At 42.9% G+C, this 22,449-nt stretch overlaps 2 protein-coding genes across 3 annotated transcripts in view; one reads left to right on the top strand and one right to left on the bottom strand.

The window, feature by feature from the left end:
* The window catches only part of MSH6 (mutS homolog 6), a 56,586-nt gene extending 52,737 nt beyond the window's left edge, over positions 1-3,849 (top strand). Inside the window, exons 8-10 of the mRNA XM_040430304.1 lie at positions 1,497-1,651; positions 1,739-1,938; positions 3,716-3,849. Of these exons, the coding sequence (XP_040286238.1) occupies positions 1,497-1,651; positions 1,739-1,938; positions 3,716-3,788 (428 nt within the window). The 3' untranslated portion in view covers positions 3,789-3,849. The remainder of the gene's footprint in view (positions 1-1,496; positions 1,652-1,738; positions 1,939-3,715) is intronic.
* A 181-nt stretch (positions 3,850-4,030) lies between these two features.
* The window catches only part of FBXO11 (F-box protein 11), a 101,041-nt gene continuing 82,622 nt past the window's right edge, over positions 4,031-22,449 (bottom strand). Inside the window, exons 8-23 of one of the 2 annotated variants that reach the window (XM_040430305.1) lie at positions 20,360-20,466; positions 19,679-19,790; positions 19,469-19,575; positions 19,241-19,378; positions 15,105-15,322; positions 12,747-12,832; positions 12,571-12,665; positions 12,096-12,218; positions 11,358-11,443; positions 11,180-11,256; positions 10,959-11,102; positions 10,598-10,708; positions 9,494-9,601; positions 7,880-7,988; positions 5,271-5,369; positions 4,031-5,194 (exon numbers count right to left, since the gene is read on the bottom strand). In XM_040430305.1, the coding sequence (XP_040286239.1) occupies positions 5,065-5,194; positions 5,271-5,369; positions 7,880-7,988; positions 9,494-9,601; positions 10,598-10,708; positions 10,959-11,102; positions 11,180-11,256; positions 11,358-11,443; positions 12,096-12,218; positions 12,571-12,665; positions 12,747-12,832; positions 15,105-15,322; positions 19,241-19,378; positions 19,469-19,575; positions 19,679-19,790; positions 20,360-20,466 (1,850 nt within the window). In that variant the 3' untranslated portion in view covers positions 4,031-5,064. The remainder of the gene's footprint in view (positions 5,195-5,270; positions 5,370-7,879; positions 7,989-9,493; positions 9,602-10,597; positions 10,709-10,958; positions 11,103-11,179; positions 11,257-11,357; positions 11,444-12,095; positions 12,219-12,570; positions 12,666-12,746; positions 12,833-15,104; positions 15,323-19,240; positions 19,379-19,468; positions 19,576-19,678; positions 19,791-20,359; positions 20,467-22,449) is intronic. The other variant, XR_005778523.1, reaches the window with a different exon arrangement.

Genomic DNA, 22,449 nt, shown 5'->3' with positions numbered 1-22,449 from the left:
GGCGAGATTAAAGAAGGCTGAAGTTTCAATGGAGTAAAGTAAACTCCTGCACTATTTAGGGAAGGGGGGGGGGGGGTAGGGTCTAAATAGATAGACCTAGTGGCGTTCCTGTATTGTAGGGGGCATTTTGTATGTACTGGGGAGGAGCCTAATCAGGTCACTAACTCTCCCTACTTGCCCTAGTCTAGTCCGTGTAAATGCCTCAATGGCTGTAGTTGGGGCACTCGTCCTTAGGACGACCCCCAGCCTCAGGAACCTCGGGCCTATATTGTAGGTCCCTATGCTCTTACCTCCCTAGTAGAGATGTCCTGTGTCATCCTCCAGTGTCATGGAGGATGACACAGGACATCTCTACTAGGGAGGTAAGCGCATAGGGACCTACAATATAGGCCCGAGGTTCCTGAGGCTGGGGGTCGTCCTAAGGACGAGTGCCCCAACTACAGCCATTGAGGCATTTACACGGACTAGACTAGGTCAAGTAGGGAGAGTTAGTGACCTGATTAGGCTCCTCCCCAGTACATACAAAACGCCCCCTACAATACAGGAACGCCACTAGGTCTATCTATTTAGACCCTACCCCCCCTTCCCTAAATAGCGCAAGAGTTTACTTTACTCCATTGTCTCATTTATTTTAATAGAAAAAAGTTAAATCTTAACTTTAATACAAGGCACACTCTGTACACAAAATACACTATTTGAGACTACTGAGAGTAACTAATAGTGGGTCTACCCTATTTAGACACCAACTATTAACATATGATATAAGTCTGAAGTTTCAGCAAATATTGCGAGAGAGAACGCCACGGAGGCAACATTTTACAGTAGGTTGGAGCCCATATTCTTAGTTTTTAAAATCTGGTTTGGATACAGCAGGGATGCTCAACCTGTGGCCCTCCAGCTGTTGTAAAACTACAACTCTCACCATGCCCTGCTGTAGGCTGTCAGAGCATGCTGGGAGTTGTAGTTTTGCAACAGCTGGAGGGCTGCAGGTTGAGCATCCCTGGCATACTGCAATCCAAACCTGAATTTGCTCAATGGTATTAAAATGTCAGAGCTCCTGCAAGTTCACTATAATAGGGCGGCTCAGTGGTTAGCACTGGTGCCTTGCAGTACTGGGTTCAAATCTGACCAAGGACAACAGCTGAATGGAGTTTGTATGTTCTCCTGGTGTTTGTGGGTTTCCTCTCACACTCCAAAGACATAGGGAACATAGATTGTGGAGCCCCATTGGAGACAGTGTGATGCTAATGTCTGTAAAGTGTTGCAGAATATAGTAGTGCAATAAATTAATGATATACATTGCTGCTGGTAGCAAATCTGCATGCATTTCACACCGATTGAGGCAGATAATGCACACTGCTACGGTAAATCAGCAACTAATGTTGACACCTGCACTGCAGGCCAATTTTACACTTCAGAATTTCGCATTGATCACAGGTTTCTAAGTCTTGGCCACAGCATATTTGTCTCATGCAATCCCATTGATTCTTTCACAGGCAGGGGCACGGCTACGTTTGACGGGACGGCTATAGCCAGTGCTGTGGTTAAAGAGCTCTCTGAAAGGATTAAGTGCCGTACGCTGTTTTCAACACATTATCATTCTTTAGTGGAAGATTATTCTCATACGACAGCAGTGCGCCTCGGGCATATGGTAAATCGCAGCTTCTGACCTTTTATGAAGAGGGGAGGTTTCAGAATTTCAAAATCTTTGTACTAAGCAGATCAACATTTCTTTTAGGCTTGCATGGTTGAAAATGAATGCAAGGATCCCAGCCAGGAGACAATAACGTTCCTTTACAAGTTTATTAAGGGAGCTTGTCCGAAAAGCTATGGATTCAACGCAGCAAGACTTGCCAACATTCCTGATGATATCATTCACACTGGTCATAAGAAGGCACAAGAGTTTGAGTGTAACATACTGTCTGTCAAGATATTCAGGTAGGTTTCTATGATCTAAGGAGTTGTTGCACTGATGCAGCACGCCTGATGTGAATTTTCAACTGCTGACTGTTCAAGTTGGATGTACCTGAAAAGGGATAATTCTCATCTCAGACACTTATGGCCTAGGTTTCTGGAAATCTAGACTCCTATCACAGCCTGATTTGGTGGTCAGTGGGTGCTCTTTTCAAGACAAAACACTTGTTTTTTTTTTTTATTTATTAGATCTCAGATACTTATGGGCATGACGAGAGGGGAAAAAGTGGTACCGCTATTCACTTTTTTTGAATGATACGGATTGGCTCAGTGAAACTTGCACCATTTTGCAAGTTCAGTTTTGTCTGCGATCGTGTTCAGTTTTTTTCCATACGTCTGCAATCTGATTTGATGCGTTTTTTACTTGTGTGAAAAAAAGGTTTACAAACATCTCCTAGCAGCCATCAGTGAAAAATGCATTACATCCAGATGCAATGTGTTTTCCACTGAAGCTCCATTCACTTCTATGTAGCCAGGGCTACATGAAAAACGCAGAATATAGAACATGCTGCGATTCTCATGCAACAGACCCATTGAAATGAATGATTCAGTGCAGATGCTATGTGTTCACGTCGTGCATTGCACCCTAAGTGTTATTTAGAGCACAAAGGCTAGACAGACAAGTCCGTTCCATATGACTTCTGCTCCCTGACAGGATGATGATTTATAAATCTGTGTCCATGTAAAACAGGGAATCTATTGTATTACACTGATGTAATGCTTAGTGTAATTCAGGGATACAGCATTATGACTTTGAAAACATGCAGAATCTGAGGTTTATGTTTATTTCCCTCCCCCCCCCCCAAAGCTTACAATTCATTTCATGGGAGAGTCATCACAGACTGGGTTCCAAGAAAGAGCATGCTGGTGTTTTTGGAAAGGATTCTGTGTGTGGGGAATGCCTCATGCACACAGCTGTGCCATTTTTTGTGATCCGCAAAAAATGGAAGCCGGCAATATAAATGCCTATACTTGTCCGCAAAGCGCGGACAAGAATAGTACATTTTTTTTATTTTTTATGGGGGCCTCGGAATGGAGCCACGGATGTGGACAGCACACGGGAGTGCTGTCCGCATCTTTTGCAGCCCTATTGAAGTGAATGGGTCTGCATCCAAGCTGCCAACCCAAACAGTCGTGTGCATGAGGCCAAAGTCATATGAATTGGCCTATTAAGATCACACAGCATTAGGTCAAACAGAATTCACACAAGTTTCTCATTTAACTCTCTAGCTTTAGGGCTAATGGACACAACTGTATGTATTTTGCGGTCTGAAAAAAAAAATACAATCGACAGCTGGCTTGTAATAAACATAGTAACATAAGGCCGAAAAAAGACATTTGTCCACCCAGTTCGGCCTGTTATCCAGCAAGTTGATCCAGAGGAAGGCAAAAAAAAAAAATGAGGTAGAAGCCAATTTTCCCCACTTTAGGGGAATAAAAAATTCCTTCCCGACTCCAATCAGAATAACTCCCTGGATCAACGACCCCTCTCTAGTAGCTATAGCCTGTAATAATATTATGCTCCAGAAATACATCCAGGCCCCTCTTCTATTCCTTTATTGTATAATAGAATGGAAAGAATGTGCATGAGGCCTTAGATTGTGTGTACTTGCCATTGTTGCAGTTTTGTGACTATGCACCTGATTTATAGTGATCAGCCTTTCAGTTTTACAGTCCCCTGAGCAAAGCATGAAACTGTAGAATGAACCATATTTTGACACTTTTGATCTGCTTTGTGCAGGGAGCTCTGCGGTTTACTGGAAAGAGACATCTTGGACAGACAAGCAGTTGGCAAGCTCCTGGCGATGATGTAATAACATATAAAAGTACAAACAGTGATTTTTGGTGTTTATTCACAAGGCTGGTTTTCACACATTATGATCTAATAAACTTTATTTTTTAAAAATGACCATATTTCCATTTTCTTTCCTAGGAAATTAAACCCCTTTTTTTAATTCATACCTACCCTCTACATAATGGTTATTGAATACTCCACAATATATTAAGTCTAGATGTTATGGTACATGCATACACTTTCAGGCTGTTTGATTACCCACTGTCACCAATACATATAAATGGGGAGAGAAACAAAAAATAAAAAGCTATGAAACTTTATATATGCTTGTCTCAGCTTCATAAAGCAGGAAATCTCACAATTTCCAGCAGTGTACAAGTTCCAGGCTGTTCAAACAAAAAATGAACAGTAACATACAGGAGCGCTCGGAGGAGACTACAGTAAACTTTCAACCAAAGTCAACACCTGCCACTTCCTAGGGAGTGATAGAAGCTTAAACGTGGAGCTTCAGAGACTCCTCACGACTGTCCTCGGCTTGGGGGGAGGAGATATGGACATGAAAACTGTTGCAGGGGAAGGTACGAGAGGAAAGGAAACAACATTCTAACTTTTCCAAAAGGATACCAGAAAAATTGCTGGATTAAGATTAGTGTTTTCCTCTTTCATAGAAAGAACATAGATACTGGGACATGAGTACAGTTTACAGCAATGCTATGGTGTGCTAACAAAACAGGACACTTTCAAGTACAATAAACTTTGCTTGAAATTAAATAAAAAAAACTACATGAGATTAAAGCATTAAAATATTTCAATCTGAATACGTGTTAAAAAAAAAATCAAAAGAAATGCAGAAGTGCTAGCTCACATTTTACCATGTTACAAAAGCAATTGGTACCCATGTCCGTGTGTACAGCAGCAACAACAACTGCTGCCTGTCTACAGAATAGGACTACTGCACATTAGGCTGTCCGCCAGGAGTAAAACCACCAGCAGGAGACTGCCTCTATACAAACAGTAGCTTCTTTCTCTTCACTTCTGTCCTTCTGAAAGTCTGAGTAATGCTTAAAAAAAAAAATGCCCAGTTCCTCCTTAGATCCTGAGTCAACAACATATTGCCTCCTCCAGCTCTGCTTCCTTTTTTTTTTGGCAGGTTGAATATCATCACATCAACTGGTTTCCAGAAATGGGCAATTTTTTTGTTCAGCTTTCTTCTTTTTTGTAAATTTTTCCAAAAGAAAAAAAAAAAAAACCTTTAAACATATCTGTTACAATGGCAGGACTTCCCCTTCTTAAGTTCAGTTGTGTTGCAAAGTATTAGATTCTATAGGAGGAGCAGAGTCATATAATGTATCTGTGTCATGTGTGGGCTCTCCTGCTAATGTGCAAGGATTAGACAGTGTTCCGGCACCACAGTCACAGAAGAACCTGGACCAAGAAAAAAAAGTGCATTAATGAACTGACCACCATCAACAAACTGACAATAGAGGCAGTGTAGACTTACCGATCGTGTCTAATAAACTCTACATCATGGCCTTGGTGACATTTCTTAATGCAGTTCACACAGATGGCGTTGCGGTCTGTGGTGTTACAGGTGTGACATCTGAAGACCAAGAAAAGTGCAAGACATTATCTGTATGTCTCATTATTAATTCCAACCCCACGTATACAGGTCTTTCCAACTTTAATCGTACAGAGTTGACAGACACAGTTCAGTGGTCATCAAAAACATTGCAGCCCAGACTGGAGAAGAGTCCTAGCTATTCACAAGCTCCTTTTAAAAGGCAGTGTGTTCTTAAAGGGGTTGTTCACTTTAGAAAATCCTTTCGGTTTTATTGGTGGAGTCACCTGGCAATGAGCTGATCGCAGGATCTGAAAACCTGGCAAATAGTGTTTGACAGCCCTGCAGCACCACACACAATCCTGGCCTCCCAAGATGAACCATTTTGCTACAAATTATTTTTTTTGCGAAGTAAGCCAACCAATCGTTGGTATAAAGTTAGACAAATGTGCACCAGAACCACTAGAATAAACAGTCTATCTTCAGACTGCCCCCATCTAAAGTTTAGACAGCTTTAAAAGGGGTTCTCCAGGCATTTTGAGAAATCAGTTCTTAGTACTATGCTGTGGAAGAAAAATTGTTTAGTTAGTACTCCACCACTACTGCACTCAAACGATCTCCTCAGGCTGGGTGCTGACCAGATGTGTGCCCTTCTCTTCCTATTCAGCTGCATAATAGTAAATGCAGCTGAAGGGAAGACATCCGGACAGTAAAGTACTAACTTAATGATCTTTCTTCCACAGGATAGTGCAAAGGACCGATTTGCTGAAATGCCACAAGAACCTATTCAACCCTTTAGTGACCACCCATACGTGTTTTTACATTGGTCACTAAAGGGCCTTAGGTTGGACGGCCCAGTCTAAGCGCTGCATGGGTCTCGCAGGGACCTGGCTCTCACATGAGAGCCACAGCCCAGACCAGCAGGAGTGCCGATCAACACTTGACATGCCGCAGACAATGGCGCCTGCCGCATGCAAACTGCTGACAGAGGGAGCGGACTCCCTCTGTCTCCCATCCGCACCCTGCAAATGCAATCACGGGGTGCTGATGTGTGTGAAGGCTGGCAGGGGTCTGATTTAGGCCCCAGACCAGCCTTCAGTAATTTCCAGCAGGCTGCGCCCTGGTCAATGTTAGAATAGCATTGCAATTAAAATGCTATGCACTATAGGGATAATGCATTGCATTTTAAAAGCAATCAAAATACTGTCTGTTAATAGTCCCAACTAAGTGGTAAAAAAGTAATACATTTATTAAATAAAATTCCATAAAAAAATTACACTTTTTTTCCCACTGAAAATACATTTTTCAATGATAAATAAATAAATATCCCCTTATGTTTGGTATTGCTGCATCCGTAACAACCCGGACTACATAAATTATCCCCTACGGTGAATGCCGTAAAAAAAAATAATAATAATAATAATAAAATCAAGCCCTCACCACTCCATAGAAAGAAAAATGTTACCAGTCTTGAGACGCAGCAATGCAAAAAACTATTTTTTTTTTTCGTAAAAAAAAAAAATGTTTGGTATCACCATAATCTTACTCACCCAGCTAAGATGTTATTTATACCGAAAAATTAACGCCATAAAATTTATAATTTAAAAACGCAGTGGCAGTATTACTGTGTTTCCCATCTCCCTCTCAGAAAGCTATGTGTACCCCAAAATGGCACCATTAAAAACTACAACTTGTCCCGCAAAAAACAAGCCCTCAAAGCTATATAGACGGAAAGATAAAGGTAAAGCTCTTGGAATGAGACGATTAAAAACACTGTCACTAAAGGGTTAATAAATCTGTCCCACTATGTAGTCATACTCCCTGCTCTCCTAGCTGATAATACTAGTAACCTTCAGGGCAGTAGAGGCAAACCATCCCTACATTTTTCCAAAATCTGCCCACAAGTGTCACATTCCCCCCAGGCCTGGAGACTGGGAGTTAACATCTCCATTGTTTATAGTCTGGCAGCCGTATCCTCCATCACTGGTCATTTGTAAAATATTCGGCCTCTTAGACCTCCATAAACAGTTGGTTTTGGGGTACGGCCACACCGTCAAGTTTTATGATGCAGTTTTGAAAACCCAAAAAGAATATATATATATTTTTTTTTTAAAGTGGCAAATATCCTGTACACACTTTCCACTCCTAATTTTGGCTTCCAAAACTGCACCAGGAAACCTGACCGTGTGACCATACCCAAAAGTCTGCAGACTGGTTCCCAAGGCAACCACAGAATTTCTTTCATTTTCCTTATCTATCCTGCAGTATTTCCTCCTATAATAGTGTCTGATTGCAGTGCATACCAAATCAGCTAACATTTCAGATCCCTTACTAGGGCACTACTGAAAACCTTTCCAGTTGAACATAAAATGTATCATCTTCACAGGGGAAGTCATTTTAATAGTGTACCAGGAAGTGTGAGCAATTGCAGCATCCACACTGTATAGTAAGCAGTAGCACAAATCTAGAAACCTCCCCAGCTTTGACAACCCGGGAAATCTGCAATGTAAATGTATTAGCTGTGACCGCATAAGAGCAAAATGGAATGTTACCTGTAAAAGTCATGCATGGGGTAGCTGGTGTAACTTGATATCTTATATAGACACTGGCCTCTATTGACTGCTTTTTCTATGGCATCTTGATTGTTCATTATTTTATTATCTGCAAGAAATACAAAAATAGGACCGGAATACTTCATGGTAACATTCGCCCATTGCAGACTAGAAAATAATGTAGCTGCTTACACTAAGCAGCCCATATTAACTGAAATCTGAATGATCTATATGAACAACCAATATTTCATGCCAAAGTACAGATTGGAATCTGTCAGAAAAGCAGGGAAACTGTTTCCAAACTTTTCCTTAACTTAAGGGGGAGGGGTGTCTCACTTCAGAAAATGGTATTTATCATGTTGAGAAAGTTTTCAGTTGTATTGTGATTATCCATATTGCTTTCTTTGCTGACTTGATTAATTTTCCCATCACATTATTCACTGCTCGTTTCCATGGTTATGACCACCCTACAATCCAGTAGCGGTGGTTGTGCTTGCATGCTATAGGAAACGGCACCAGCCTCTCTGGTTGCCAGGATTGCACATAGGCCAGCGCTTTTTGCTATCATGTGCAAGCACGACCACCACTGCCGGAATCCCTTGATACGAGCAGCGTATAATGTGATAGAAAAATTACCAGCAAAGGAGGCAATGTGGACAATCACAATACAATAGTAAGTGCCCTGTATTAAAAGGGTATTCCGGTTGCTTCACGTTATCCTCTATCCACAGGATAGGAGATAACTATTAGATTGGGTCCTACCAATCACGTAAACGGGGGCCAAGTACCCCCTGCAGCCCCCCCTGAAAGGCAGAGTGGCGGATCTATTCATTTCTATGGGAATTCTGGAGATAGTGGAGCACTGTATTTGGCTATATCCAGAACTCCCATAGAAATAAATAGAGCAGCTGCAGGGGGTATAGAACCCCCATTCTCATGATGAGTGGGGGTTCCAGCGCTCTAATAGTAAGATAAGATGGGGAATAACTTGAAACAACCCGAATACCCCTTTAACAGCTACATGATAAAGGTCATTTTTTGCTGAAGTGAGTGAGTTAATAGTATGACCACACTAAAACCCGGAGCAAAATCTCTACGGTTTGGTGCATTTTTTTTTACCACTGCAGATTATTTGCAGGCTCGCAAGGTGTGGCTGTGCCCTTAAAGACTTTCCTGCTCCTCTGTGATACAGTTTTGGTATAGAATAGTATTGGCCATGTTACCAGCTGGACAAGTTACTTCCAGTACACGCGGCACCTAGTGTTCTACCCTGCCAGCTAGCAGACCACAGAAGGAGAAATAGATAAAAGTCTTCCACCAGTAGCACCTCCTGCTGTCTTCAAGTCTGAACTCTGAACGCAATATCATTGGTTCTTGGGTATCAACTAGCAGATAAAAAAAAGGGAACTTAGTAGAAACTTATTTGGGATCAAAAACCTATAGTGGGTTATGTGGACAGGTGAAATATAGAGGCACAAAAAATGTCAGCCAACATCTATCTGAAAAATCTCCACAAAATATTACATGACAAAGTAATAACTTGTGTGGGTTAATAGCAGGCATCTCCTGTGTAGCACCACTCATTCGGTGTGATAAGCCACGGGCGGCACATACCTTTCATAGTAACGTTAACACCAGATGCCAGAAATAGCCCTCCAAATCGGTTGTTGAATATCTGATTGCCTTCTAGGGTCGCGGTCGCATGGTTTGTAATTTCAATACCTGCAAATGAATAAGACATGCAGAAAACTGTAAACCCCAATCCTCCATACATCAGCGGCTATTATGCTATACAGAAAACAGAGCTGATTTCCAGCAATGCTCTAATATCAGGATTTCTGTAGGAGAAGGACCAGTTCAAGTCTAGAACAGGGAAAGGGAAGGGAAACTCATCTCCCTGCTTGTTTGTCCTGTAAGTCAACAGTATATGGGCCACTGTCTACGGCAACTTGTACTCTTAAAGGGAACCAGTCAGCATGAACGTTCCGTGTACCCTTGTTATAGAGCAGGAGAAGCTGAGCAGATTGTTATATAGTTTTGTGGGAAAAGATTCAGTGTATTTTATACATTTAGATTCCTGCTCAGTGACTGACAGCTATCTCTGTATACACAGTCATAGGGAGAAGGCTGTCAATCACTGACAGCACCGACTTCATAGCACAGAGGGAGCAGGAATTTAAATGTATAAAATCACATGTTTTACGGAATCTTTTCCCACAAACCTATATATCTGCTCAGCTCCTCCTGCTCTATAACATGCTGCCTGCAGCTCAAACACCATGTTCAAGGCGACAGGTTCCCTTTAACATGCAGCAGACACAAACGGCTGTAAAACAGGCTTTTTCTGCTGAGCTGCTCACTTGTGCTGAGAACAGGAGGAATAATAGGGGGTAATGCTGTACACGCACTTCCCTCATACACAATGATTGCTTCACTGCATTATTAAAGCTAATGACACCCAATATAAGTTGGTTAAAAACGTTCACACCATAGTTATGGCTTCTGGTATAATGGAGCCATGACAGCCAAGTCTAGTCAGGATGTAACCCTGGCATATTCTTGCAATTTTTGAAGCCCAAATCAGGTGTTGAGAAAATATTAAGAACAGATACTTTTTTAGATCTACTCCTGGTTTTGGGCTTCAAAAACTGCACCAAAAAACATGAACGTGCGGCAGCAGCCTCAAATTTGGGTCAGTGATTATTCCATGATACCAACCTGCAGCAAATCCATCAAATATCCGGTTTTTCCGTAAGACAGGGTGACTGTTGGTGCTAATTAGCACGCCGGCTTGAGCATTCCTGAAGATGTCATTTTCCTCGAGCAACCCTGCCACACACAATGACCAAATTATCAGAATGTGCAGTTTATATGTAGTGACAAAATAGATTCCGTTGTCTGCTTTCTGTGATACAAACACAGGTTTAGCAGCGCATAAAATAAAACCACCACTAGGTGGCACCTTATTCTATTTAGCCAATGCTCTAACTTGCTCCTCGATCAGCTTCCCATATGCTTATTTCATTAGAACTGGCACGAGTAACCTTATGTGCACTACATAAAAGGGCAATCGCTTTACCTCTGCCCCCGTTAAATATACAGATGCCGCCATCTCGTCCATCGTGGATTTTGTTTCGTCGTAACGTTGGGTTGCTATCTGTTTTGATCCAAACTCCAGCCATTGCATTGTCAAAAATCTCATTGTCCTCAATAAATCCAAGCCCTGTGTAAGAGGCACTGCGGTTAAAAAACTGGTTTAGAAAAACCTGCCAGCTGCACGGTCACATTGTATCGACTCACCAGAATTGTAGACTAGTATCCCGCCATTCTGACCTCCCCAGATCTTGTTTCGTCTAATTTTAGGGTTGCTTCCAGTTCTAGAAATAAATGAATACCAGAAAATTAGACGTATTACACTGTAAGTGTACCTCTGTGATAATATAATATATTCCTCAAGAAAACTGACTGTAAATCTTACCGTATCTGAACACCAGAATACATGTGGTTATAGATGTCATTGTCTTCTAGTACTCCATGGCCATTGTCGTAGAAGTATACTCCAACCTACCAAGCAAGAGCAGAAATAGATTTAAACATTTTTAACACTTCAGGATGTGTATTTTTTAGGCCAAAAACACTAGCCAGATAGTACACTAAAATATAAAATGCATTACACACAAAGAATTTTGGTGGCACTTTGAGTGTTTTTATTCCTCAATGCAGTACACTAGGGGCATGACCTTATTTTCTGGCATTTTTCCCCATTGGTTTCTCTATAGGACAAGAAAAAAACGTGTGTACAAATGTGGAAATAAAAGGCAACAAAAAAAACAGCATGAAGTTATTTTTTTTTTTGTTTTTTTTTTTAAAAACACTGAAAACGGGGGTGAGCCCAGAATTATTTGTGTATATGGTCTATTCGAGCTTGGCTCTTCTGCCCCTTCATTTTAGCATTAAGTGGTGGTCTCAGCACCTTGACCCCCACCAATCAAAACATGTGACAGATCACAAGATTGTGGTTGGTCTGGAGGAAGGTGAGGAAGTTGCAGTAAAAGCGACGGCATGCTCTATTTTGCAGGGCATTTGCTGCAGAGTCCACCTACAGTTTTCATGTAACAGAGCTCTGGGATAAAATGTGGAGGATCCAACGACACACGGAAGAGCCATCTTGATATTTAGAGGAGAACGCCGCAGTAGAGAACAGTCGGATACGTACCTGTTTTCCGCTGTGTATCCTGTTCCTCCGCAGCACCGGAGTACTTCCTGTTGTCACCCAAACACCAGCCAAGGTGTTGCTATACACTTCATTCTCTTCAATGACGCCCTGCCCTTTTTCATGCTGGGAATGAAAAGAATCAACCACAATCAACCCCGACATTAAAATGATACCTAAATTAAGACGGTTCAAGATTTTGTTCAGAGTGTCGTTATAGCTGTTATGATGTGGCAATGTGCTGAGCCCTCGTTCACCGGGCGCATCTTTTAAAGCAGCACATAAAAATCACTGTTTGCTGGCAGCAGATCTTCCTGTGCAAACCGGGATGTGCTGCCAGCAAACAACCCGTATGGGACAAGTGATCGCATCTTCAGTCACAATCAGGCAATGTTTATGAACGTTTGGTTAATTCATGATAATCGCCTGTTCCTCAGCCTAATCTATCTAATCAGATGCGGCTTTATAAAACACTCACCACATAAATGCCGCCATGCTGACCGTCATGTATTTTGTTGTGTCTGACAATAGGGCAGCTGTTTGTGCGGATCTGAATGCCCGCTAAAGCGTTGCCTGTAGATAAAGGGAAAGAAAAAAAATGACGATACTGATATAAAACGCAAGACAAACGAATAACCTAACACCACAACTCACCATATATGTCATTTTCTTCTATAAGGCCTCTTCCGTCACCAAAGATATACACTCCACCTTGGTGTCCATTAAAAATTGCATTTCCCCTGGAAAAACAGGAAAAAAAATATTTAGTCACGTGTGGATGGTACAAAGTAACGCGACGACCAGTAGGATATCAGTGCGAGGGTATATTCACATGCAGCAAAAACCACAACAAGGACATAAACCTCAACTACAACTTTCTGCTGCACAGGCTAAGAGCTCATGCACACGACCGCATGTATTTCGTGATCCGCAAAAGACGGATCTGCAAAAAATACAGGTGACTTCCGTATTTTGCGGAACGGAACAGCTGGCTCCTAACAGAACAGTCCTATCCTTGTCTGTAATGCGGACAACAACAGGACATGTATGCCAATAAAGATTGAAATATAAGTATCATTTATTAACACAATTTACAAATGACAATCCATACATAAAATCAAGTGCAGGAGAAAGGCGACATCCACAACAGGAGACACAAATGGTGACTCAATCCGTATTATACATAGCACATAATACTAAAGTGCAAGTGCATATAACCATCTCATACAATAAACAGAGTCTATTTACCCATTATGTGTCTCCTCTGGGATGCGGAACGGACATACAGAAATGGAATGCACACAGAGTAGCTTCCGTTTTGGTTTTCTTTTGCGGACCCATTGAAATGAATGGTTCCGCCCGCATAAGGTCCGCAAAAAAACACGGAATGAACACGGAAAGAAAATACGTTCATGAGCCCTACAGAAGATGGTAAATGTCTTGGGTAGGTTTACATCGCATTTTATGCATCCGTTTGACATATGCGTTAAAAAAAAAAAAAAAAGGATACAAAAATTTGGTTTTAAAAAAAAAAATGTATTTTTTTTTTTTTTTAACACAATGGAACTCTATCAGTCTGCGGCATCCATTTAACATTTACCTTTTTTGCATACGTTAAACAGATGGGAAAAATGTGATGTGAACCCTGCCTTACAATGTAATATGATCTCATGACTAAGGCTAGTTTCACACTGGAGTTTACAGATCCGGCAGGCTGTTCTGTTTGAGAACAGTCTGCCAGAACGCCATCCAGCCCTATTCACTATAATGGGGACAGCAGAGATCCGGCAAATATTACGAGAATCAGCCGGACAAAGACCACCGATTCCCAGCATTCTATACTGGAGGAGCCTGGCGGAATGCTCTAACGGCAGTGTGAAACAGGTCTGAAGAGGTTTTCCAGGATTTTTTTTTTAACTGACGACCTATGCTTCAGATCAGTATCCGATTGATGGGGATCCGACACCTGGGCCCGCTGCCCATCAGTTGTTTGAGAAGGCACCTGCAGTAGCACCGTGGCTTTCTTGCAGCTTTCTCTAGGCCATGTGAAGTCACGTTCATCAGTCACATGGCCTAGGCACAGCTCAGCCCCACTGTAGTGAATGAGGCCAAACTGCGATAACAAGCACAATGCGATACGATCTATGGCACTGTGCTTAGTGAGCAGAGAGAAGGCTGCAGCACTAATGTGAGCACCGATGCCTTCTCAAAAAGCTGATCGGCGGGGATCCCGGATGTCAGACCCACACTGATCAGAGGATAGGTCATCAGTTAAATAAGGTTGCGGTAACTTGCAGTCACAATGCTAACCCTTTCACTTGCATTATATTGTGGCATACAGTAAGCATCACAATGCTGCAATCTTTTGCTGCATGACGTGACGTCCTTATGTAGCCCCCAAAAAAAGGGGGTTAGTCAGCACCTCCCAGTGCGCAGGTGCACGCTGCCATGGCAAAGACCAACACTCCCTGAACTTTATGGCAGCAATTATGGCACATAACAGGTAGTATTTAGTGTTAGGACCCGTCTAACAGAGATCGCCTTGGCGTACCGCAGACGGGCTCAGATGGTTTTGTACAAAATGCATTGGCCAAGCATCTCACTTTATAAATAAGCGTAGCATTAGCACTATCATTTTTGGCATTATTGTACTTTATCTGATTTGCAGGGTGCTGCTGCATTGTCTTTTTCCCCTTATGTAGCCCCAGCCATAGTCATCCGTGGAGATGTTGATGCAAACGGCGCACAAGATAATCTATTAGAGTGGCCTCCAACTGTGGCTGTTGAGAAACTGACTCATCAAGCCCTGACAAGTGCAGGCATGCTGGGAGTTATAGTTTCACAACAGATGTGTAAGCATATCCTGTACAAGCTTCAATAAACATAACCAGGATCAGCTTTCACACGGGTATAAATCTCAGTATATTTGGACGCGTTCTCCAGCTTGACGTCACTGATGCCAGGCAGGAGACTAGAATAAAATGTGTAAAACACATAAATGGATAGACTTACCGTATGGTTGGGTCACTATTTGAGGTAATCCAAACACCAGCAAAATTGTTTGCATAGATTTTATTCTCCAGGAACTGCCCTCTCCCTTTTTCGTGGACGTAAATTCCTCCAGTCTGGCCGTGGTGGATTTCACATCTGACCACTGTGGGATTGGCATAGGCTTTTACTTCAAAGCCGGCTATTCGATTTCTATGTATGATGCAGCTTTCAAAGTAGCCCTGTAATCAGAACGTTGTTATTATTTTTTTAAACAACCTAAAAGTTCATTTACTTGACTTCAAATTCAAGAAAGGCTTAAAGCATGTAGTAAAGAAACCCAGGCTCCGACTACAGTAAGGGGTAGCTCTGTCTTGGAGCCATGTTAAAGATCACAAGGACAATCCCTCCATCGGAGGTACACGCCAAATAAAGGATGATATTGTGATGTGAACAAGGCCTTAATATGCTTGCTACTAGTCACATCAAGAACAAGAGTGGTCCTTAAAGGGGTTATCGATACCAAAAGAGTGGCCCAGACCAGCCTGAACAAGGGTGGGGGTGATTCTCACCTGATCCCCGTTGCTGGATCCATCCTGCTGGGCACCTGGGCCGGCTGTTCTGCGCCCACGTGCGCTGAGGACAACATCTGTCGATGGAGGCACATGTGACTGCTTCAGCCAATCACAGGACGCATCAGTGACCTGCTCGCATGTGACGTCATGCATGATGCAAGGTGAGCGGGTCACTCTTGTTGTCACATGTGCCCCCATCAACGGATGTTGTCTTCGGCACATGTGGGAGCCGACCTACTGTCCCGGGAGCCCAACAGACTGGATCCAGCGGCGGGGGATCAGGTGAGCAGATAACCCCTTTAACCTGGTATTACTGTTTCTGCAAATAGAGGTCATTCACAATTACACAATGGGGCTCATTTATCAATGCCTGGCGTTTTACACTGCCAGAGGATGGAGCTTCATTTATTACAAGGTGCACACCTCATGATAAGTTGGGTGTATCATCTGGCAGTCCATGCGCCCAGACTGGAGTAGTTTTCAGGCGTACATGTTAGCGAGTTTGGCGGGGCCATGGCCTGGACCCCACCACTCGCCAGGACAGTGTAAATATGCCTGTCCAAAAAAATTGTGTTGCATGGGTATTTAAAAAGTCCCACAAAGGGGGATTATGGCTTTTTTTATGGCAAATACTAGCGTAAGCTTCTTCGTAAATGACCCCCAATTTTTCAATTCCTCACGTATTTCAAGATCTCCAATTGCTGTCCTTTAGTTGAAAACCTCAATGTTTTACTTCAGTGGATAAAAATCTGTCCAGGTCCACGGCTCGTTATAGGAATTTACCTGTGCAAATTGTCACATGACCAGGACAAACCTTTATCCAATGGAAGTTAACAATTGGGGGTCCTACTAAATGACAGCAAGCAGAGATCTTCCAAACATAAGGAAAGAGTATATCAATATACAAAATATAATCTTTATTTTATGAAAGCTTACACCAATTAATAAGCTAACATACTTAGGCAGGTTTAGGACAGCGATATTGCGTTCTCATTTTAGTGTCTGTTTTATGACGACACCTGCACCTCCCACGTGGCTGTAAAATATGGCTGCATTAAAGGGAACCTGTCACCACTTTAATGCTGCTCCATCTGACGCAGGCCCTGCAGTTGCCCAATAGGGCCAAAGGTAGGGGTCCCAGCATTTCAGTCAGGGTCTCCGTTACTGGTTCATGCACCACTCAGGCAGGGCAAAAAAAAACAAAACCTGGTGACAGATTCACTAAATTCCTTTAAAGGGATTGTCCGCTTTTGAAACACCTATGACCTATTCTCAGGATCGGTCATCAATATTAGATCTACGGGCGTCTGACACCCAGCACCCCCACTGATCAGCTGTTTGAAGAGAATGCAGCGCTCGTACCATTACTGTGTTCTCGTCATTCGCGAGCAGTGTAATTACAATTCCGCTTTTCCTATTCACTACAATGGAAAGGCTCCGTCCTATTCACTTGAGTTGTAATGTAAATACACTGCTCACTACTACAAAGCAGACACCAAGCATGTAAACAGCGACAGAACGCAGTGCTTGTACAAGCTCTGCGTTCTCTTCAAACATCTGATTGGCGGGGATGTCGGATGTGGGACGCCCACAGATCTGATATTGGTGACCGATCCAAAGAATAGGTCACTGATCTTACAAAAGCGGACAACCCCTTTAAGGCCGTCTAAGACTGTCCTAAGAGCATACACCACCTGTGGGAGGACAGTATTTCTTGCAGAAAAAAAAAATCCTAACATAATAAAAAAAATTCAATAAAATACCAAGATCTCAAAATCATAATTGCAATGATGATAAAAAAAAAAATTGGGTCATCTCTCTCTAATGCTGTGGGGTTATAAGAGAAAACCGATAAAGTGGTCAATCAATAGGAGATGCCAATTATATTCTACAGCATTTTCTACGGACTGCTAGTCATTCACATGCTGTACGATGGGTTGTAAATCAGATTATGCTAATCCGCAGAAAGGGTGTGCTCACAGACAAATATTGCCTATATAGAACACGCTAATCCCAAAATAATCAGGTAGTAAAGACTTTGAGGTGAGGCTGCTGAGAGGGATATTTATGGAAGAGCAAGTAATATCTGTTACGTGTAAGAAATGAGAGGCGTGCTGGGATAAGTCCAGACAGTAAGCATTTATAACGGCATATATCAGAAGATATTAACCCGATTCATGCGTCACATGTATGGTGCGGAGCTTTAATCCAGAGTGCCCTACATCTGTGAGGCCAGTTTAAAGGCAATCTGTCACCACCAATGTCCCTATTAAACGGTTTACACAAGCACATAGCTGTGGTTCACCCGATTAACCCTTTAGCTACTAGCACCGTACATGTACGGCGCTGGAGCGATGTGTAAACATGGCACCCGCTTACATATGCAGCGGGCGTCATGGCCGGCAGGTCTCTGTTGTTTCAAACAGCAGAGACCTGCGGCTAATTACCGTGACTGGCAATAATGCCGATCGCGGTAATTAAAGGCTTTAGATGCCGTGATCGTGCTTCCGGGCTTCCTACAGATACCCCATGCGGCCAATTGAGGCATTGGTAGTTGCTTAACACTACGAGCCTCGCTGACGAGGCTGATAGTGTTCATGCTGCCATTCTTATTTTGGCCACCAGATGGCAGGCCAGGATAAGAAATTAGCCATTTTCTGTGTAAATCACATTAAAAAAAAATCCCTTATAGAACAAAATAAATTAAAAACCTAATTTATAGGCTCATATTTGAACTTCAAAAGCATGATAAAAAAACTAAAGAAATGTAAAAAAAAAAAAAAAAAAATTATATAAAAAAGTTTAAAATATTCTCCTTTCCGTATAATTTAAAAAAATACCTAAATAACAATAAATATAAACATCATGGGTAGAGATGAGCGAATTTCAGGTCATGAAATTCATTCACGCTTTGTTTACTGGTAAAAGGAGAATTGTGCTATGGATTCCATTACCACGGACCATGACTGAATGCATATTCGTTCCATCATAATAGAAGTCTATAGGCTGCAAAACTGATCTGTCCCCTTTCCGTTATGCAGGGGAGTCCTCTCATACAGCTATGTGAACGGATATATATAAAAAAGTTATGGCTCAAGGAAAATAGGGAAGAAAAATAAAAAAGCAAAAACCTCTGGTAGTGAAAGGGTGGAAACACTTAATTTGGTTGGTTCCTGAGTTATGACACTATTTCTTAATGCATCTAGTGCAATGAGGGCGTTGCCATTGCTCTTGTTACACCAAAGCTCCTCTGCTTTCTGTGGCCAGCCCTTCCCTCACTGCTGTGCCACTGCCTGGCCATGTCAATCAAAGCAGCGAAGGAGGGGCTGACCACAGAAAAAAAATTATATAAAACAGCCCATGTTATTCCCAAATAACTATTAAGAGAAATAAAAAATCATCTAAAAAGAGCCCAAAGTGTCAAGTCAAAAAAAAAATCACAAAAATGATGCATAGGCCACCAAAGTTAGGGGTAAATCACAAAAGAAGGTATGATCATTAAGCCTTCCTGGTAATTAAAGGGTTAACGAAATAATAAAAAAATAAAGAAAAAAAATAGCAGAAAGGGACAGAAACCGAACTCACCATGCCATGGTCAAACGTGAACACGCCAACATCCCGGCCGTGGTGAATATGGTTTCTCCTAATGATTGGGTTGCCATGATTTTTAACCCATATCCCAGCTAGAGCGTTATTGGAGATCTCATTGTCTTCATAAATCCCCTAAAAGGAAAACAAAATGCATTAAAAACAATGCAGCAAAGAAAAAAGAAGAAAAAAAAAGGAAAAGGAGATTCAGCGAACACTGGTCACCTCTGCGTGGTCCGTGATATAGAGTCCTACATTTTCGCAGTCACTGATGTTACAGTGTTTGATGGTGGGACAAGCACCCTGACCACTCACACATACTGCTGAGCCGACTGCAAAAGAAGGGAATACATGTAAAAAGATCATTACTGACAAAAACAATACACGGATGTGCTTTCAGAGCATCTGCGGCATATCGGGAACTGGGTCACATACCTGTGCAAGTGCTGCGGATGATACAGTGATCGATGACCGGACTGCAATTTACTGTGATCTCTAAACAATGGTGGGCGTTGTGGTGCTGGGCAGATTTGTCATCAGGGTTAAACTGGGTGAGAAAAAAACGTCACATCATATAACCAGGCAGATATTTCAATGCCACTTTCCCTCAGGTTGGAGAACAAAGGCTATAAAAAGTAATTTTCCCATTTTATAAAAGTGAGGACAGTTGCTGGGATAAGCCGTCATCTTATGTCTGGTGGAGGTCCAGTCTCCGTGAAGGACAAGACCGCAGTGCTGATGTAGGCCCTTTTCACAAGTGCAAGTTTTCCATCATGGTGCAATACATGATAGTATACGTGTTTCACACGTTTTTCACGCAGCTCGGGCTCCATAGAAATGAATGGGGCTTCAGTGAAAAATGGAAGGAATCCGGTTGCAATGCGTTTTTCACTGATTCATTGAAGTGAATGGGGCAGGATTCAGTGCGGGTGGTATGCGTTCACTACCTACCTCGGTCACCAGAGCTAACGGAAGTCACAGACAATAATTCAGGTTAGGGGCACGGGAAGGAATGTGTCTGAATTAGGGAAAGCAGGGGGGGGGGGGTGTATAGGAGAGTGACTTTTGTTAAGTCAGGGTCTCACACACAAGGTAAAACATCTACATAAATCTTACCCTGATTGTCATATACCCAACGTACGCATCTTCTGAGCCTTCCATGAAGACAAACGTGGAGTCTCTAGTGTTTTCAATGATCACTTTGTCCGCAACTTTTCCTGGTGCTGTTTAGACCAACAGAGAAAAAAGGATTGTATTTTTATAGAGGTTTTCCAGGAGTAAAATACTAAATGGCTGACTACAGGTCATCAAAATCAGATTGGTGGGGGTCTGACTCTTGGCACCCCTGCAGATCAGCTTTCTAGGCCGTTGACATCATGTTCATTGTTCACATAGCTCACATGTGCAACTCAGTCCATTTAAAAGGGGTTGTCCACTTTATTTATATTGATGACCTATCCTCAGGACAGATCATCAACGTCAGCTGTTTGAACAGAAGGCCACTCTCGCACGAGCGCTGCCTTCCCTTCATTGTTTGCCTGCTCTCCGTCGGAACCACAGCGGTGAGCAGTGTAATTACAGCTCAGCCGTCCCATTCATTTCAATGGGACGGCTCTGTAGTATTCACTTGAACAGAAAAGAGCCGTCCACCGGCTGAGCTGTAATTACACTGCTCACTGCTGTGGTTATGACGGAGAGCAGGCAAACAATGAAGGGAAGGCAGCGCTCGTACGTAAAAATGTGAAAAGAATATATAACACATCCATTTCTCCAGATGATATACGGAGAGACGGATCTGTTCTTGCATTGCATTTGTAAGACAGATCCGCATCCGTCTACAAATGCTGTCCGTTTGCATGCAGATTGCTGGATCCAGGAGGCAGTTCCAGCGACAGAACTGCTTGCCAGATCACTGTGCCGCAAGTGTGAAAGTATTAGTAGAGGTATTGCTTTTAGGTGAAAATATAGAACCTTCTGGAGACCCCATAAAGCAGGACAGTTTCTTAAAGACTAACTAAGCTTTTCATTAACTTTTTTGTAAAATGTCCTAATAATACTTTTTCTAATACACTTTATGAATAGATTTTGAATTTTTTATAGTTTTCCCTCCTTAAAAAGCACCTTTCCCTGCGCACTTTAAATTCATTTTTCTGCACAACACTGACTTCTCAGCGGTGTACGGAGTCTACACTTTATGAATGGGGCCGCAGTGCAGGGAGTACAGGCAGGAGCGCATATTGCTGCTCCTGCATGTGCCACCCCCCCCCCGAGGTTTACTAAATCCTGGTACCCTGTAACCATGTGCTATGCCAGGCTGAGCGGAGCAGCTCCTGCCTGTGCCTGCTTCGCTAAAAGCTGACATGCAGGACTTTTAGTTTAGCAAAGCAGGCACAGGCAGGAGCCCGCTCCGCTCATCTAACCCTGACATAGAACATGGTTACAGGGTACTAGGGGTGGGCGATATGGCCTAAAATTTATATTGCGATATAATTTTAAGCATGTGCGATATATATTGCGATATATTGTTTTCTATATTGGGGGGGGTGTTTAAACTTTTTTTTTTTTTACTTTTTATTTAATAACTATTAGCCTCCTTAAGGGCTAGAACCCTTGTCATATTCACCCCAATAGAGCTCTATAAGGGTGAATAGGACTTTACACTCTCCCTGCTGCCCTGTGCTTTGTGCACACAACAGCAGGGAGCTGACCATGGCAGCCAGCCTCTCATGTGCCCCCCCCCCCCCAGCCTCTCATGTGCCCCCCCCCCCCCAGCCTCATGTGCTCCCCCCAGCCTCTCATCTGCTTCCCCCCCAGCCTCTCATCTGCTTCCCCCCCCAGCCTCTTATCTGCTTCCCCCCCCAGCCTCTGATCTGCTTCCCCCCCCAGCCTCTGATCTGCTTCCCCCCCCAGCCTCTGATCTGCTTCCCCCCCCAGCCTCTGATCTGCTTCCCCCCCCAGCCTCTTATCTGCTTCCCCCCCCCAGCCTCTTATCTGCTTCCCCCCCCAGCCTCTTATCTGCTTCCCCCCCAGCCTCTTATCTGCTTCCCCCCCAGCCTCTTATCTGCTTCCCCCCCAGCCTCTTATCTGCTTCCCCCCCCAGCCTCTTATCTGCTTCCCCCCCCAGCCTCTTATCTGCTTCCCCCCCCAGCCTCTTATCTGCTTCCCCCCCAGCCTCTTATCTGCTTCCCCCCCAGCCTCTTATCTGC

Source organism: Bufo bufo, chromosome 4 (assembly GCF_905171765.1).
Source record: "Bufo bufo chromosome 4, aBufBuf1.1, whole genome shotgun sequence".
Taxonomy (NCBI): domain Eukaryota; kingdom Metazoa; phylum Chordata; class Amphibia; order Anura; family Bufonidae; genus Bufo; species Bufo bufo.
The sequence above is the reverse complement of the archived record's forward strand: the minus strand, read 5'-3'. Positions and strand labels throughout refer to the sequence as shown.